Below are 12,484 nucleotides of genomic sequence, written 5' to 3' on the forward strand. Positions count from 1 at the left end.
GTTACTGTGCAGGAATACCAACATAGCAATAACACAAACTGAAGGGACTACTAGAAGTGAGGCACTGAAAAATTTTTAGCTGATGCAATGATTTTTATACTCTTTATGACAGTGAATCTGTGACTTAAGCCAACACACTGAAATTTAACTTTAAATAAATATTGTGGAGCATGCCAAAGAAAGAATTAATAAGGAACAAGGAATTACTGTATGCGTAAAAAATGTAGATGTAAACATGCCGCATGGAACACAAAATATCAAATTCATAAAAGAAAGAAGAAAATATGCATTTGATATGAAGAAAGCAACCAAACAGATCAGAAAACAATGATAAAGTAGCAACTCAAACACACAAAAACATTCAATAAAGAGAAAATTAATAAAAGGAGTTAAACACACAACCAGTACTACCACAGTATTATACCTTTCTTCCTTGCTGCTTCCACCATTCGTTGGTACTCATGCCTGTGTTTCTGTTCTTCGTCTGGACATTTTGCAGGCAAGTTAGATGGCCTCCTATGCAGAATCAACGCTGAGCTGCTCGCAATTACATCTGTAAACTGCTTCGTATCTCCCTGCCGTAAGATAGACATTATATAGAACCTAAGGTAGAAAATACATAATTCTCCCTCTAACTATCTATATTAAATGTCAGTGGCTTGCACTTACATTTATTTTTTACTTTATTTGGTTATTTATTTATTGCAGAATGAGCACCTAACATATTGTTAACTAGGTAATGATACATAACAGACTGATAAATTACAAAGAGAATCTAATGTAAACAAAAATATAAAAATTTGTTTCGAATTCATCACATCAGTACTTCGACATAATGGCGAAGTTTTTACAGTACCTGAGATTCGTCAGCTGATGCAGCCACTGCAGATGCTGGAACACTGGCAGAGGTACAGGTGCGAGAGCCCCAGAGGCGCCACGCGGGGTGACTGCAACCCTGTCCACCACTGTCTCGTCGCCAGGAGAAAACTCCCCTGAAATTAAATATGTCTGTAGTAAGTATCTCTGCAACAGAGAAGCAGTAGCATCAGAAAACTTAGGATGAACATTAGGATCACAGCATCAGACATGCATTTTGTAAACGGTTGTCATCCTATACCCCTCAATTGTTTCCAGTAGTGCCTACTGGTAATACAGTCACCTGGCACTTCCGGAAGATTGAAACTGTGTTCCAGACCGAAACTCTAACTTGGGACCTTTGCCTTTCATGAGCAATTGCTCTACTGACTGATCTACCCCATCATGACTTACAGTTCGTCCTAACAGTTTTACTTCCTCCAGTACCTCGTCTCCTGGCTTCCAAACTTCACGGAAGTTCTCCTGTGAAACTTGCAAGACTAGCACTCCTGGATGAAAGGATATTGCAGAGTCACGGCTTAACCACAGCTTGGGAGATGTTTGGAAAGTAGAAGACGAGGTACTGGGGGAAGTAAAGCTGTGAGGCCAAGTCGTCAGTCCCACTTGGGTAAGCTCAGCCGGCGGAGCACTTGTCCATTAAAGGTAAAAGTCGCGAGTTCGAGTCTCAGTCCAGCACACAGTTTTACTCTGCCAGGAAGTTTCAAATTAGTGCACACTCCGCTGCAGGGTGAAAATTTCATTCTCGATAAAGTCACTGACATCAAAAGCAGTAAAATGAAGTCGTTAATTCTACGTAAAAACTGCTCTCCTATAAACCCCCTTTCATTCGTTCATAATTCCGAACTATTTTCTGAGTATAAGAGCACTCTTAATTTTTATTGGTATAAACAGTAGATTCATTCTTTGTCGCTTCTTTTCCTAAATTTGTAACATTTCTGACAAAGGGAATTCTTTTGTGTCCTTGTTGCATGTTCAGAATACAAAGAAACTGATATTTTGATCACTTTACTTGCTGCCAAAAATTACCCTACAGGTGTACCGGCGTTCCACGAAATCCAGTTTATTTTTATATATACCGAATCTCATATTTCCAACAAATGCTCTAGACTTCCACTAATGCTATCCGTCCACAAGCAATTTTAATTTCAAACAAGCTTTGTTCCACTCAAGATTTTGTGATTACAACACACTGAAATTGTCGGAAAAGGATTAGGGATTACATGAAATTTCAAACTTTCACCCGATACCCACCACCTCCCACATTATTACGAAGCGCTGGAACTCCGGTAAAGATCCGCTGCATGGTCACCATATATGCTAAGATGCAGGTGAAATTTAAAAAATGCGGTCCACGCACGCACCGAGAAAGCAGCCTCACCACTGAGCCCGCCTCTGTAGCTAACTGTTTTCCACCCACGTCTGCAGTGGACCAAAGGACGCTACACTGCTAAGTCGCCAATTCCTTCCACGACGTACTGCTCTGTCTCTCAGGCAATGTAGCAGTTATGGCAGGTTGTGGCACTATGAAGCACTTCATAACGGAAACTAACCTTTCACTTCAGCGCACACAGATGGAGTAATGCTGAACCATTTGTATCGTGGTAAGGATCCCTAAAACTTTACCGAGGGTAAAGGATTAAATTAATTTTTACGTACGGTTATTTGAAAGTGCTGTTCTGGTCGTTCTTGTTGCACTCTACACGTTACGCTAACATAGTAAATAAATTTAAACAAACTTAACAGAAATGAGACTACAGACGGGCTGAGAGATCAGTGGAGACTACATACCGCGGCAGTGTCGCTGTTTTATTTATTTATTTATTTGTCCATTTAACAGAACTAAGAAGGAAGCATCTTTCACTTTTGTTGTTCTGTCGTCCTCAGAAGCGAGTAATATTACACTGATAACTGTCACGTTAGGTCTATCTATTTGCAACTGAATAAATCTAGTATCATCAGCCTTATGCGTCTTGCCTTTATCTTTTTGAATGGCGTCATGAGTGGAAAGGTTTGTAGGTGCTCACTTTGCTGGGTTTAAAGCTGTCCTTTGTTTCCAGTCGCATTTACTACAGAATTTAAAATGTTGGCGTGTGAACTCCACAGAAATAATCTAATCGAAGTTGGTCACATCCGCGTTAATTTAAAACGCTGCCTAAAACGAAACGAAATAAAACCAAAAACCTTAGATATTGTTACAAATTTTTGTCTGGGGAGCAAGACAATATTTAGTCATGTTATAACGAAGACTTTCGGTATTCACCAAGAAAGATTCACTCAGGTGAAGTGAAAAACTTACGGTACCGGCATTACGTGACAGCAAAATTCTGAACTTTTTAGTTACGTACATATGACTACCAGCGAGTGATAAATTCTGGCTGCTGCAGAACATGTATCTCCAAACGCAGATCATTAGATGAAAATTTGGCTGAAAGAACCCACAATGGTTTACACGAAGGGCACTATTTAGCTTAATTCGCCATTACGTTTCTTAAGATAGACTGCCTTAAACTACTGAAACATCAGTTTTACCGTCAATGCGACTTACTCCTCTATTAATTTTGACTGCCCTGCCGTACTACACCAACCAGGACTTAGTCATTAATTTTACTTCATATTAACAAATAAACGATCTCGGAATAGCTATGATAAGACTCGTTAACAACTGATTCGAAATCAGGATGAAATAAATTTCAACGCGCAAAGCTCTAGTTATGTACAAACAGACTTTCGTATTAGGAGCAGTTTCGGACGACCGAGAATTCTTGGGCGTTGCTGTCTAGTTTCCTCCAAAACGCACCTTGCACACCCCACACCAACTGAAATGTTGTCACTGTACCGATCGAACAGATTCTATAAATGACTGGTTTGTCCACCATTGCAGAACGGATGTCTTCAATCTACAACTCTGACTACAGTCAATTGTCACCAAACAGCGGTGGCCACAGATCTTATTTGCTATTGTGTAACTGCATAGTCAACAACACCGAGAACGAATTAACCACATCACCATACACTACTTTGCCAAGCATTATCACGCAGAGTGACACTTAAACGCCCCAGGGAATGACGGGTTTGAAGGGTAGTAGGAAGGAGCATGCGTGTTCCCACCGTTGTGTTGTGTGTTTTGCATCACTGAAAGTAAGTTCAGTGGCTACCATCAATATTCAGTCACTTCATTCATTCTTGTAGTGGGTCTTATTTTTACATACAAACATAATAAACACCTAAAACTTCAATAAATGTAACATGTATTCTCTTAATAAATTGCAGCATATAATTCATTTAGTAACAGAATAAACAATATTTTCCAAAAAATACGTACGTTTCACAACTTAACATTATAGTTGTGTTTTATACTGGTCACATTGTAATTGTTCTCGAATACAGTAACAATACTGGAACTTGTTACTTGGTGGGATATCCCTTCTTTATAGCCCTTCTTGTTCTGTTTATCTTTCGTGTTGAGTATACTTTTCCTGATCATTCTATTGAGTTCGTCTCTTAAATTCTCTATGGTGTCATGGTCTGGCGACCGAGGTGGTGTCTGAATAACTTTGGGTCAGTTAAAAAGAAATCATTCTTTTATAAGACATGAGATGTTCTTCGGTTCACTATCTTGCCAAAATTTGACTGTAGAGCCAATACTCAATTCTTCCGCCTTTAGGTTCAAATTTTGATTCAGGCATGAGATGCCTCTCCTTGTTTAACATGCTGATATGAAAGTAATCTCTTCTACGCCAGATGACGAAATACAGCTTCACGTGGAAATAAACTTAAGACAATTTAATAGAGAAAGACGAGGACGTAAGTGAAGATGGCATGGGAAATACGACACTGCGAGAATAATTTGATGGGGCGCTGAAAGCCGTAAGTCAGAAAGAAGGCCCTGGATTAGACTACAGTCTCTCAGAATTTGCTGAGATCTTTGGGACAGCTATCCATGGCTAAACTAGTTCACCTGGTGTTCAAGATACATAAGCCTGGGAAAGTACCTTGAGACTTCTAGAAGAATGTAAAAATTCCTATCTCAAACACGGCAGGTGCTGGCAGAAGTGAGTATTACCGAACTATCTGTTTAATAAGTCATACTTGCAAAATACTGAGATGAATTATTTACAGACGAATGTAAAAACTAACAGAGCCAACTTCGGAGAAGACCAGTTTGGCGTCTGGAGAAAGATAGGAACAGGCGAGGAAATGCTGACCCTATGAATTATATTAGAAGATAGATTGAAAAAAGGCAAATCTACGTTTAAAGAATTCGTAGATTTAGAACAAGATTCCGATAGTGTTGACCGGAATACACTCTTTCAAACTCTGGGGATAAAATACAGGGAGTTATCTACTACTACTGGAACCAGAGTTGAACATGAAAGGGGGGCGGTGGTTGAGAAGAAAGTGAGACATGGTTGTAGCCTATCCCTAATGTTATTCAATTTCGCACTGAGCAAGCATCGCAGCAAAAGTGAAATTTGGAAAGGTGATTAAAGTCCAGGGAGAAGGAATAAAAACCTTGAGGGTTGTCAGTTATATTGTAATTATATCAGAGACGCCGAAGGATTTGGAACTTGAATGTATCGAAAGTGTCTCGAAAAACTCAACGGTAATGGAATGTTATTTAAATCATACAATGAAGAGGGAATTAGGTTAGGGAATAAGACAAACCAGTAGGTAAGACTTTGTGTTTGGGCAGCAAAATAACTTATGAACACCCCCAAGCAGAGAGGATGTAAAACGCACACTAAAAGTAGCAAGAAAGTGTTTCTAAAAATAGTTACCGTCACATATAAATTTAACTGTTGCCAAGTACAGAAATAAAACGCGGACGATAGACAAGAAGATAACAAAAGCTTTTGAAATTCTGTGCTGTAAAAGAATGCTGGCCATTAGGTGGGTAGATCGAAGAACTAATGAGGTACTGAACCGCCCTGGGGAGAAGAAATCCTGTCACAGCTTAACTACATGGAATGGTCGGTCTATAGGACCTATTCTGAGCCGTCAACGAATCACTAGTTCGTAATGGAAGGTGAGGGAGGGGACGGGACGAGAGACAGAGGGAGGGAGAGATGATGATGATGGATTGGTTTGTAGGGCGCTGAACTGCGCGGTCATCAGCGCCCAGAGAGAGAGAGAGAGAGAGAGAGAGAGAGAGAGAGAGAGATACGTGGACAGGTCAAAACGGAAATCAAAGGGCGAGAGAACTGCATCAAAATGTAAATGGAAACTGTATTAACCTGGCAGTTATGGGTCATGAAAAGTATACTTGGCATATCAAGAACATTTGGCGCTTTTTATGCTTGCGTTTGTATATCTAGATACTTAATATTACATTTCTAAAGGATGCCCAACTCATACTAAAAAAACGTGTTGCATACAGCAAACAGAAAACGAAATTCACTTGTAAATATTGAAGTATGGGCACTGTGCAACTGGTCATCCTACAGATTTATTTTCGTCTGATATGAAAAGTCTCCATAATTTTCGACAGCAGCGGACCGAAAGCGGAAAAAAGTCAGGAATGTAATGAGATTTGTGCAGAAGCAAATACAGCTGAGATACCGATATACAGGGTGTTACAAAAAGGTACGGCCAAACTTTCAGGAAACATTCCTCACACACAAAGAAAGAAAATATGTTATGTCGACATGTGCCCGGAAACGCTTACTTTCCATGTGAGAGCTCATTTTATTACTTCTCTTCCAATCACATTAATCATGGAGTGGAAACACACAGCACCAGAACGTACCAGCTTGACTTCAAACACTTTGTTACAGGAAATGTTCAAAATGTCCTCCGTTAGCGAGAATACATGCATCCACCCTCCGTCGCATGGAATCCTTGATGCGCTGATGCAGCTCTGGAGAATGGCGTATTGTATCACAGCCGTCCACAATACGAGCACGAAGAGTCTCTACATTTGGTACCGGGGTTGCGTAGACAAGAGCTTTCAAATGCCGCCATAAATGAAAGTCAAGGGGGTTGAGGTCAGGAGAGCGTGGAGGCCATGGAATTGGTCCGCCTCTACCAGTCCATCGGTCACCGAATCTGTTGCTGAGAAGCGTACGAACACTTCGACTGAAATGTGCAGGAGCTCCATCGTGCATGAACCACATGATGTGTCGTACTCGTAAAGGCTCATGTTCTAGCTGCACAGGTAGAGTATCCCGTATGAAATCATGGCAGTGAATCGATGAAGTACAGTACATATTGACGAAACTAAAATTACCTCTAACTTGGAAATTAAGCGGGTCCGGACACATGTCCACATAACATAGTTTCTTTATTTGTGTGTGAGGAATGTTTCCTGAAAGTTTGGCCGTACCTTTTTGTAACACCCTGTACACCTACAGCTGACAAACATCTTGTTCAAAATAAGCTGATTACCGAATTTACCGTAGTGAAACGTATTAATAAGCTAGAGAACCAGTCTGGTAATGATATGCAAGTTTAAACACACAACCAGTAACGAGCAAAATCCTCCGCATCACGCGTATCCCAGGTAACACCTGTTTGCGAAGGATTATTATGACGGCAGCACCGGTGTCACGTGGCGCAACACTTGTGCAGCAAATGTGGTTCGGCTCTACGCTTGCCACAGCGATGCAAGCTGACAGAACGGGGCTAGTAACAATTTTCACTCGCAGCGGCGTGTGCGCTGATTTGTAAGTTCCTGGCAGTTTAAAACAGGACTGGATCGGGACTCGAACCTGGGACCTTTCCCAAAAGTCTTAAAATGAGGCTAGATATACGTTTCAAAAGTATCAGACCCGACGTATCCAGAGCTCTAACTGCCCTACGCGATCAATTCAGTCACTAGCTCACCACTGTCTTTTTGTCTATTGTGCCTTTCAGATAATCGCAGTTACTTAGTACGGGCATCAGCTTCTTTTTCACACTTCGACAGCACACGTCGTCCTCCTATGAAACTGTGTTGTTGTGAATTGTCACTGCACAGGTGTCAACCACACGAAATGTTGTCCAATTGTACAAACTCCTTCGCGTATGGTCTACGGGGCCTTGGATATAAAAATGGATTTAGCATTTCACAAGACACAGTACCTACAAACGAGTCAAAAGCTATAAATGTTATTAGTTCATGAAGTTTATATGATTTTCACTCTTTGACGTATGCACATTTACGATACGAATCGTCGCATTTGGAAAACATTTGTAGTGGCTAACTACTCTGCTGTGAGTGTATGCAACGGCGAAAATGTGTTTCTGCCCGACCCAAAAAAAAAATGCAAGAGCTTCCATTTTACTTCATCGGGATAGTGATGAATCCAAAACTGAAACAGTCAGGCAAGGAGATTTCGAAAAATCGTTAAAATTGGGAAAAGAAGAAGGAATTCGTGGTTAATGGAACACATCTGAAATTCCTTCGGTATGCTGATATTTTACTCTTTGCTTCTAGTGTAGAAAAACGTCAACAACGAACTGAATAATTTGAAACACCAAGTCTGAATGTAGGCCTGAAAATCAGTTACAATGGGACTAACACATTCTACAATGCATACAGAGAAAAGAATGTATTTTTTTCTCCAGGAAATAGTTTTCTGGCTGGTTTAATGTGGCCCGCCACTCATATCCTGTGCCACAAACTATCCATTAATATCCTAAAAGATTATCTTCATCTCATCAGAGTAGCTCTCTACATCATACACCCTCAAGTATTTGTTGCATACACCCCACATTTCCATATTGTTATTATCCTTGACAGGTCCCTCAACCAACATGGAAGTTATTCCAAGCTGTGTAATACGTTCATTCATCCTCCCACTCTCTGACATAACTTCTTTCTTCTCTGATTCTGCGGAGAACAAGCTCATTCGTTATCAAACTGATTAATTTTCAACATCCTTCTGTAGCAAACTCTCCAATGCTCTTTTCCGATGGTCCCGTAGTCCATGATTCACTACTGTACATTTCTGTGCTCCAGATGCACATTCTCAGAAATTTCTTCCTAAACTTAAAGGCCAATGTTTGTCACCAGTAGACAGGTCTGTCAGGAATGTCCTCTTCTTAAGTCGTCCTTATTTCTTTCGTCATGTGTTATTTTGCTTCCAAGGTAACAATTTCTTTTCTACGTCGTAGTCATCAATTTTGATGTTAATGATATTACTAATCTCATTTGTGCTACTACTCTTACTCCCGTCTTTCTTCGGTTTACTCTGAGTCCATATGCCGTGCTCAAATGATTTCATTCAATTATGTATGTACTGAAATTCTTCCTCGCTTTCAGCAAGGACAGTAAAATACGTATGAACAATAATGTCACACAGCCAGTTGAGTCCTTGTATTCAGAGCAGTTTAAGACAACCACATGCACCGGATGGGTAACAAAACAAAAACAGAACAGCAAAAATTGCCCAGAGCACATTTAGTACAGTAAATAGAGTTTTCAAGATTAGGCTACCGAAACCGATATTTTAAAACCAGCGTATATTACCTGTTGGGACCTATGACAGCGTGACACGGACCCGTTATGACCTATGGCAGCGTGACACGGACTTTTAATGCGAAAGCAGTTCAAAACTGACGTTTTGTTTACCGAGCAATGGAGAGCTAGAGAGAGAGAGAGAGAGAGAGAGAGAGAGAGAGAGAGAGAGAGAGAGAGAGGTGTTACCCATGACCAAAACTACAGTCAGATTTCGTAATTGTTAGTTTCACGAGGCAATGATGAGGTTGGTCGTGTTGCTGAGAAGTCAAAGAGGCGACGAAGAGAACCGAATAGATTTTGGAAAGCTAAAATGGATGCATCATGGATAAAAAGGCCTGCATACGCCGGGCATTTATATACACACCAGCACCTGTAATGCAGGATCCATTGGTTACATTAGGGCACACCCACACACACAAAAAAAATCTTTGACCGGTGAAATAAGATTGCCAAGGCACATCGCCTTAATTGAGCCACGAAGACGGAATGACCGAACTTCTGCGCCTGATATTAGGCCGCTGAGAGCCAGCACACTGGGCCTGAGCATGACATGGGATTGGGCTCCATCTCCAAGTACAACAATACAATTTTACTGATATTTAGAAGAGGTTTGACATGATGTAAAGATTACATAATTCGGGGAATATTTGAAATATACAAAAAAAACACACAATGAGATGAAATACAGAATAAATATAGCTACCTATTAAGCAGTATATGCATCTTCGCAAATGCAATTTATATTATGGTAGGTTGCACAATATCTTACCGATGGAATTCCAATGAACTACAGTTGTTTAGTTCGCAGTAAGTTGAATCGCGTCGCGCGGTAGTTTACAAATGTTTATCGTAGAGTCACTCTAACAACACGAAGTTCGGTTGCATGTTGGGTGAATTGCTATTCTGCATTACAGAGTCAGTCTAAAATTTATAGGAAATTATACAGACTGTGACATATCACTGCACTGTCTTTTAGACAGCAGATGCCACAGACAGAACTGCGAAGTGCTCCGACGCAGAGAAGAAAATTTATACACAGCTGTTATCAGAGCAACTGTTCGTAATTTTTTGATGTTGTCACAGAGCATGTGAACATGAACGTTACCTGTCAATAATACCGTTTTTTGTTTCTGTTTATTTATTTATAACATGCTCGATTACAATATTTGTAATACTGCACGCGGGCACGTGTGTGTGTGTGTGTGTGTGTGTGTGTGTGTGTGTGTGTGTGTGTGTGTGTGCGCGCTCACGCGCGGGGGGGGGGGGGGGGGGAGATTGCGTGCGATGATACGACGACGACGACGATGATGATGATGATGATGATGATGATGATGATGATGATGATGCTGCACATAGCCTACTCCTCGTTAACAGCAACATATGGGTCGCCAAACTCAACGTCTCTATCCGAGGGACGGATCACCGTCAACCGTATCACAAGCCCTCACTTCGAGAGACATTGCGGGGAGGTTTGGTATTTAAACCAGAACATCGGTGCAAAGTCTGGTGATGAAGAACTCTACGCCACCACCTCTCCCCCCCCCCCCCCCTTTTGCCGGCCAAACACTGGCAGTGCAACCTTTTTTCCACCACCAGGATTCGAACTGGCTTAACCCCAGGTCGAGAGCCACTGCACAAGCGTGCTTTAGTGGCCTCTTCAATGCAGGCGAATGTCAGTAATACCGTGTCTCCAAATGCTTCATCTAAATCGTTTCGTACGCATACTCCCAGATATTTACGGGTGACGTTGCTTCCAGTGATTGATTGCTCGCCGTGTAACCATACAACGAGTCCCGCTCATTTATTAGCAATAGTTCATATGTATTTGTTTACATTGGGGATCAGCTGCCAAGCCTTGCACAAAGTGTCGATGCCCTATAGTTTTCTGGAGTTGAGGCTTCTTTATATAGAACAGCATCATCTGCGAACAGCCCCGTGGAGCTTCCAACGTTATCCACTTGTTCGTATGTGTAATATAAACGGCACTGGTCTGTAATACTTCCTTTGGAGCACACCCGAAGTTCTTTTACATCAATAGATTTATCTTCTGTAAAAACGACACAGAGTGGTTTATTCGCTAGGAACTCTTCAGTCTGATCACGAAGCTGGTCTCATAGTCCATATGCCAGTATTTTATTCACTAAATGATGGTGAAGAACTGTATCGAACGCCTTCCTGAAGCCAACGAATACAACAGTAACCGGAGCGGCAATACAAGAGCTATTCAAAAAGTATCCGACATCGTTATACAATAAATCTTTATTTAGATACAACTGTTTGACTCTAGTCACCCTCAAAGTAGTCCGATTCAGCTTCTGCACACCTCTCCCAACGCTACTGCCACTGCTGAAGGCATAGCTGGAAAGCCCCTTTTGGTATCGTGAGCAACTAATCCGTCGAATTCTGCGTAATGTCTTCCCTGTTCTGAAATCTGGTCCCTTTCCGAGTCTCCTCCAGTTTAGAAAGTCAGAAGTCGCTTGGGGCTAGATCAGGAGAGAAATGAGGGGCTGTCAGACAAATGCCGTGCTGTGTTTGGCCAAGAAACGAATGAACTGGGAACGACGAGCAGCTGCATTATCGTGGTGAAGGTGCCAACTACAAGTTGCCTTTAAGACTGGCTGTCTCCGTCTCACTGTTTCACGTAGGAGACGCGGAATCGTTTGGTCGTACTCCTTAGTGACATTAGGATCTTCTTGGGTGTACTCGTGATAGACTGCGCCACTGGAGTGGAAAAAAAAGCGATCAGCTTGACTTTCACATCGTTTTTTTTGGGGGGGTATCGGGGATGACGAGTGCTTCCATTGCGATGACTACAACTGTTTCAGGGTCGTACCCATAAACCCATGGCTCATCACCAGTGATCACTGTGTTAAAGTTGGGATTACTGTTCACAGTATCCTGCTTGTTCTAGATTAGATTAGATTAGTACTTGTTCCATAGATCATGAATACGGCACTTCGTAATGATGTGGAACGTGTCAGGTAAATAGAAGGTGTCTATACAAGATATTACATTACACAAAATATTATATGACACTCAATATTTTTAATTTTTTTTGGGGGCTTGGGGAAATTACCCACTTACTATATCCAAAAATTCATCTAATGAGTAGGAGTTTCCATTAAGAAATTATTTTTAATTTCAGGTAAGTGACCAAAGACTTGGCAT

The 12,484-nt window shown here is 41.2% G+C and overlaps 1 protein-coding gene across 2 annotated transcripts in view; it reads right to left on the bottom strand.

Moving 5' to 3' along the window:
• The window catches only part of LOC126474895 (TBC1 domain family member 14-like), a 332,809-nt gene that overhangs the window by 66,739 nt on the left and 253,586 nt on the right, over nucleotides 1-12,484 (bottom strand). For both annotated transcript variants that reach the window (XM_050102389.1, XM_050102390.1), the window contains exons 2-3: nucleotides 857-992; nucleotides 425-575 (exon numbers count right to left, since the gene is read on the bottom strand). In XM_050102389.1, coding sequence (XP_049958346.1) covers nucleotides 425-575; nucleotides 857-992 — 287 coding nt within the window. The remainder of the gene's footprint in view (nucleotides 1-424; nucleotides 576-856; nucleotides 993-12,484) is intronic.

Source organism: Schistocerca serialis, chromosome 4, assembly GCF_023864345.2.
Source record: "Schistocerca serialis cubense isolate TAMUIC-IGC-003099 chromosome 4, iqSchSeri2.2, whole genome shotgun sequence".
Taxonomy (NCBI): domain Eukaryota; kingdom Metazoa; phylum Arthropoda; class Insecta; order Orthoptera; family Acrididae; genus Schistocerca; species Schistocerca serialis.